This window comes from Quercus robur, chromosome 2 (genome assembly GCF_932294415.1).
Source record: "Quercus robur chromosome 2, dhQueRobu3.1, whole genome shotgun sequence".
Taxonomy (NCBI): Eukaryota; Viridiplantae; Streptophyta; class Magnoliopsida; order Fagales; family Fagaceae; genus Quercus; species Quercus robur.
Window position 1 is genome coordinate 24,921,364 of NC_065535.1, and position 6,477 is coordinate 24,927,840.

Below are 6,477 nucleotides of genomic sequence, written 5' to 3' on the forward strand. Positions count from 1 at the left end.
GACGTCGATTTCTAGTTACATTCTGAAAATGTAAAAATTATATTGAAAAAACTTAGTCAAGAATCATTTATCCAAGATTGGAGACTAGGTTAATGGGAAAAATTATTTGATTTTACATGTTTGGCATGCTATGATATGCGTGAATGTTGCGTGACGTGAATAGTCTAGTGCCTTGATCATTTATATGACAAACGAAATTGAATGGTAATGATGCAGGTGTTCGTGGTTAAAGTCACCCGCTAAATGAATCTGCTTTTTTTCTCTCATCTTGTCTCTATATCTTCATACTATCTTTATATTCTAACCATATACAAGCGTCTGTCTCAAATTTATGGAGTCAATATATTCACCCAACCAAAAGCCAAGACTTTTCCTTTGGACTAAATCAAGCTTTCCATCCATCAGTTTTGGACCTACTAATATTATTTCGTTTCCCTAAAGGTTAACAAAAAAAAGTTTTTCTTTTCTTTTTTTTTTGGTGCAAAAAGGGAGAAAATCCATTCTCGAGCTATAAGGTTCTTGCAATCAAAAATCAAATGAACAATAATATCCGGTGGATAATCACCTTAATTCTTTTGGTGTCCATCATAAAGCAATAGTATAATCAATTTCTAAATTAATATTTTTAAAGCCTGGACAACAAGGTAAGTTGCCAGAATATTGTAATTATCTCCAGGTTTGACCCTAGAGATAATCGGTCCCTGTTTGTTCTTCCTAGGTCTGGCCCTCTATGCACTTAGTAATGTGATGAACAAGTACAAGATTTAAAAGACAAACCAAAATTTATTTATTCATAAAAATCTATTATTGCTAAATTAAATAGGTATACAATCTTGTTAAGTGACAAGAATTATTGATCAATCTACAAGCATAAATATAAAGATGGTTGTGTCACCAAAGGTTGGTGCAATCTAGAACTTACGAATCTCAAGGTTCACAGGAAGACCGTTAACAGGAATGGGTGATGGATTGTACGTAATCTTTTCATTTGGATTTGCTTTCTCCCATTTAAATTTTGTCACCACATTATGCATAAACACTAGTATCTCTAATCGAGCATATTCCTTCCCAGGGCACATCCGAGGTCCACCTCCAAATGGTACAAAAGTGTAAGGTGTTGGCCCATTCCCATCAAATCTTGAAGGATCAAATTTCTCAGGATCTGGGAAATATTTGGGATTTTTATGTGTGGAATGTGCAGTCCAATACGTCTACAAAAAAAAAAAAAAAATATATATATATATATATATATATATATTGAACACTTAGCATCATGATTTAAATACATAGAAGTGCTGGTGTGTTTCAATTAATTCAACTGGTAAAGTCTCTGATTGTTGAATAAGAGATCTAGGATTATGGAAGTGCTGTATAATTTGGGTTATGTATGAGTAAGTATAATATACCTTCCATCCTTTGGGAATTTTAAAACCTGCGTAAGTGAAGTCAACTATAGCCTCTCTAAATGCCCCTTGAGCAGGTGGTGACAACCTCATGGCCTCACATGCCACATTCCAAGAGTACTTCATCTTCTGAATGTCATCCCAATTTAGCAAATCTTTGGGACCTTTGGATTTTGCAATCTCCTTTTGCTCTGTTTAACAAAATTATAAAAATAAATAAATAAAAATTTGCGCTCCTTTCATTAGATTAATATTACCAAATTGAGTTTATGAGTTATATTTTATTTAGCCAAAAACTTGTAACTCAACTAATTGGCATCTTCTCATGTTTTCAAGAGAGACATTCAAGATTCAAATTCTCATTCCTTGTTGTTAGTTGTTACCATTGAATTATCAAAACACAATTATATTGTACTTCCATTTTGAAAGAAAAACGAAACGAAATAAAAACAAAAAGTCTAGAGACACACACTCTTGTACACAGTTCACAACAATTTGTGTATATATCAAATGAAGATTTGATTAATTTTCACAAATACAAATGTAAATGATTTAATAATACGTGGCTTTTGATTTATTGAAATCTCCGTTTGGATATAATTTATTTTTGCTGAAACTGAAAACACTGTAATAAAATAATTTTTAAATGTGTAAATACTATTGTGGGATCTATTTTTAATATTTTTTATGAATAGTACATTGTCTCCTAAAAGCTGTTGCGCATGAAAAAAAAAAAAAAAAAAAAAAAAAGAAGAAAGGGGAAATGCAGCTCAACGTGAATCCAAACACTCATCTAGAGTGGCCCAATACTCAATGACACAGACTCCACTATACAGGACACGGCAAATGAGTACCATCGCTTCCAATTTATACTTGTTTCAAGTCAGTCAAGTCACCCACTTTGAATATCATATATTCTTGAAATAATAGAATATATAATTCCATGTTATCAACAAAATATATATATATATATATATATATATATATATAATTCCAGGACAATCATAATAAATACTTAATATATATATATATATATAATATACAATTTCGTATACCAACACAATCATACTAAATATCCTAATAGCATTCACAGCATATGTGTCAAATGTGCCAAATGTCATATATTAGGCACATTTGGCACACCAAACACCAAAAAACCTCATTTATGAGATGTTCCAAATCTCATAATTTTTGCCACATGTGAACAGTACCGTTCCATTTTAATGGAACGGTACTGACAAGAATGCTAAAAAAAAATAGTTTTTTATTCATTTCTCTCTCATCCTTTTTGACTTTCTCTCTTCTCTCTCTTTCTTGGTGTTTGGTGGGTGGAGTTAATATATTATTTTAATGTGTAGTAAATATTATTTTAATGTATATAATTGAATAATAAAACATCTGATAAATAAGATGTTGTAAAATAATATGGTAAAATAATAAAGTAGGCTTTTGGTGTGTCAAAATGACATTTTTTATAGAACATCGGCTATGGATGTTCTTAATAACTACCATTATTATCAAATTTTATATTTAGAAAAAATAAATAAATAAAAGAGAGAAAAAAATTGTAATACATTAAATTGTTTCGTGCATTGCACGAGTTACTGACTAGTCTTCTATATTATAAAAGAAAGAAATAAAATCTTAGGTTAAAATATTGTTTTTTTTCTTTAATTTTGCATTAATTTTAATTTTTGTTCTTTACAAAAATTCGTTTTCGGTCCCTAAACTTTTTTTTTTTTAATATTTTCAACAAACATTTTTAGAAAATAAAAATTCTATTTAGTTTGGTTTCAAAAAACTTGCAAAGATTTAAGGAATAAAAAGAATTGAAAAAAAAAAAAACCTTTTGCAATAGTTCAAAGATGAAAAAAAATGAAAATTTTAAATTTAAAAATAGTGAGTGTAACATATTTAAGAGTTTAGGACGAAAAAAAAAGGTGCAGCATTTTCAATAGTTTAGGACAAAAAATAAATAAACTTTTTAAGGCTTAGGTAAAAAAGGAAATTCATACTGTAAAATAGAGATATGCTATAAACATAACCAAATAAATGTACCTTTTAATACATCATGGTAAACCTGAGGAAACTCTGCCAGATAATTCACTACAAAAGTGATAGCTGTACTAGTAGTATCATGGCTAGCAGTAAGTAAACCTATAATCTTGTTAGCAATCTCCTTCTCATTCATAACTCTGCCATTTTCATCTGATACAAGAAGCATACGAGTCAACAAGTCATGAGCAGCTGACGACCCTTTGTTCTCGGATAGCTCCTTCTTCCTCTGTTTGATGATTGATAAAAGCTCATGGCGAATAACTTTTCCTCCTTTGATGGCACTGTTGAAGGCTGTGCCTGGAAAATTTATAGGTACAGACATTGAACCAGCTGTGACAAGAGCAAAGGGATCAGCAAATCTTGTCACATGGTTAGGATCTTTGATACTCATGAACAACCTACAAGCCAATGCAAAGGTATACTTCTTGGAGAGTGGAAAAACCTTGACTTTATTGTAAGGAGACCAATCTAGTTCCAAGTGTTCCTTTGCCATGGAGTCCATGATAGGTATGTAATGTTGAAGAGCTTCTGGCTTGAGAAATTCAGGTAGGAAGCTCCTCATTATAGTTGATTCTTCTTTGGAAGAGTTTCCAAGAGCTTCAGGAAAAAGCAAAGCTTTTTTCATGGAACGTGGCCACCAAGAAGTGACGTACTTGTTCTCTTTAGAGAACAGAAACTTGTTCCCCGAAGCACCACAAAATACAGCCAAGTTCTCTCCAAGTAAGGAAGTTTGGAAGACATCATGTGAGTATTTGGTCATTCTATCATTGATGAATTTCTCTGGGGTTCCCTTTCTTCCAACCATTACAAATTCCAAAGTTTCCCCAATGATCGGCCATCCCTTTTTACCAGGTGGGATCTTGGCACGAGTGGACTTTTGTTTGTAAATAAGGAAGATGAGAGAAAAGGAAATCGAGAGAAGTGCAAGGTGAAGCAAGTTTGGGAAGAAATCCATGGCTACTTCCACAGTAACGCCAGTAAACAAGAGCAAGAAAGGCGATGGAAAAGCTCTAGCAAATTTGGTTGAAATGTCTTAATTTAGTTGAGATATATATGGGCGAAGAAGAGGGTACTCAGTTTTACTGTTCACAGAAAAAAAAAAAAAAGCAATTTATTTTGTGGTCAATTCAGAGTCAATAATCAATACGTACACCTAAGATATAATTAAAAGCTGCACATATAATTTTTCTTTTCTTTTTATTATTATTATTATTATTATTTTATAAATGATAGTGGGAGGAGGATTTAATCCGTGGATGTCATCATAAAAATAAAAAAAAATAAAAAAAAAAAGTTAATTAACTTATCTCTTTAAAAACATCAAAATATGTCGACTAATTACATGCGCCCTGGTATGCCCAAATAACTTCTTTGGGCATGCTGGTGTGCCCGTGGCAGCCTTGTGTGCACACTTGCATGCCCATGGCAGCTCACGTGACATGCTTGTGGGTAGGAGTGTATACAGATCGGTTCAGTCGATTTTGGAGAGGTTTTTTGCATCACACTTAAAGGATGCGGTTTCACCCTATGCTTGACCGCACCTCACTTTTGGAAGGTAAAAACTAATCTACACAAGGTGTAGTTAATCTTAGCAACTCGGTCCGATTTGTTCGGTTATATGGTTATGAAAAAAAAATTATGTGACTGAGTGCAAAAGAGAAGAGAAAAATGGTTGGTGGAAGCCTGAAAATCTGAGATTGAGAGGGAAACACTACTAATTGTTCAGCAGGATAAGGGTTTGGAAGAAACATTATGTGGCTAAGAGCCAAAAAAAAGAGAAAAAATGGTTAGGTGAGAGCCTGAGATTCTGAGATTGAGAGGGAAGAAAAATGAAGGTGGCTGATGACTGATGAGTGACTGAGTTCTAAGTTTGAGAGGTGAGACCGTGAGAGGAGCAAAAGTCTAAAGACTAAAAAAGGAGAAATGAAATTATGAGATAGCTGAGTCTGAGTAGGAGACAACTCAAAAGAAAAGACATTTGCGGTTCTTTTAGCCTCAAGAACCGCTCTATGGGAAAAAAGCAGGGACCCATGTGAACCGCAGTCGAACCTCACAATTCTCGCGGTTCTCATAGGTCCCTTTTAAAAAAAAAAAATTAAAGCCTTAAACGGTACCATACTAGAATATTTACTATTTTTGGTCGGAAAAAAAAAATCCGCTGGTAAAGAATTTGAATAAGAGTAAAGAGAAATCAGAAAAGAAAAAAAAGTAAAATAGAGCTACACTACCACCCATTATTTTATATCTTCTCAGGTTTGTTTCTTGTTTCAACTAGATACCAGCTTCTCCTTCTTCTTGTTCTTCTTGTTCTTTCAGCTTCTACCATTCAGAGCCGTTTCTGACTTCTTCTTCTCTCTTTCTTTAATTTCATTTGCTTTTGTTTGTATTTCTTTTTTATCACTTCCTCTAATTTCATTCACTTCTGTTTGTAGTGCTTTTTTAGGTTTGTGAGCTAGTCTCGTGGGCATTGGAAAGTGAAAATTGGAAAGACAATTATGAGACTTTTTGTTTCTTACAAAGCCTTAAGCCCCACATGATATGATGATACATCATATCATCCTCTTTTGTCCACTTGTCGGTACAAATTGATGCTTTTAATTTTCTTTTTATAAAAAAAAAATGGTTATTGATGTGCAACGAAAATTCGCTAAGTCATCTCCCGTCCATATGCGTCGTCCAAAGGATAGACAAGAGGTAAGTCTTTGCTAACTCGTCCGTCTGTCCTCAAGGACAGACTGGACAGACGAGCTCATTATCATCCGTCTGTCCTTGAGGACAGACGGGCTTTTTAGCGTTCGTCCGTCTGTAAAGGACGGACGAGCTTGCTACCATCTCCTCGTCCATAAAGGACAAGGGAGGATTACTACGTCTCCGCCGAGTGGAAGAATGAACCGTCGCCAGTCAAGCCCAACCGTTGTGAAATACAAACTTCTACATCAGTTACGGAAGTTACTTCCGAGCCTGTTGGATTCCTCAACTGTAGGAGCGGTTACTAAACAAGTAACCGCTTCCCGCA

At 33.8% G+C, this 6,477-nt stretch overlaps 1 protein-coding gene across 1 annotated transcript; it reads right to left on the bottom strand.

The window, feature by feature from the left end:
* Positions 1-815: 815 nt before the first annotated feature.
* On the bottom strand, positions 816-4,467 carry LOC126713018 (beta-amyrin 28-monooxygenase-like). Its single transcript, XM_050412609.1, has 3 exons — positions 3,462-4,467; positions 1,407-1,594; positions 816-1,211 (listed from the first exon to the last, which is right to left on the bottom strand). Exons 1-3 carry the CDS (start codon positions 4,414-4,416, stop codon positions 912-914), a joined length of 1,443 nt encoding a protein of 480 aa, XP_050268566.1. The 5' UTR covers positions 4,417-4,467; the 3' UTR covers positions 816-911.
* Positions 4,468-6,477: the final 2,010 nt, after the last annotated feature.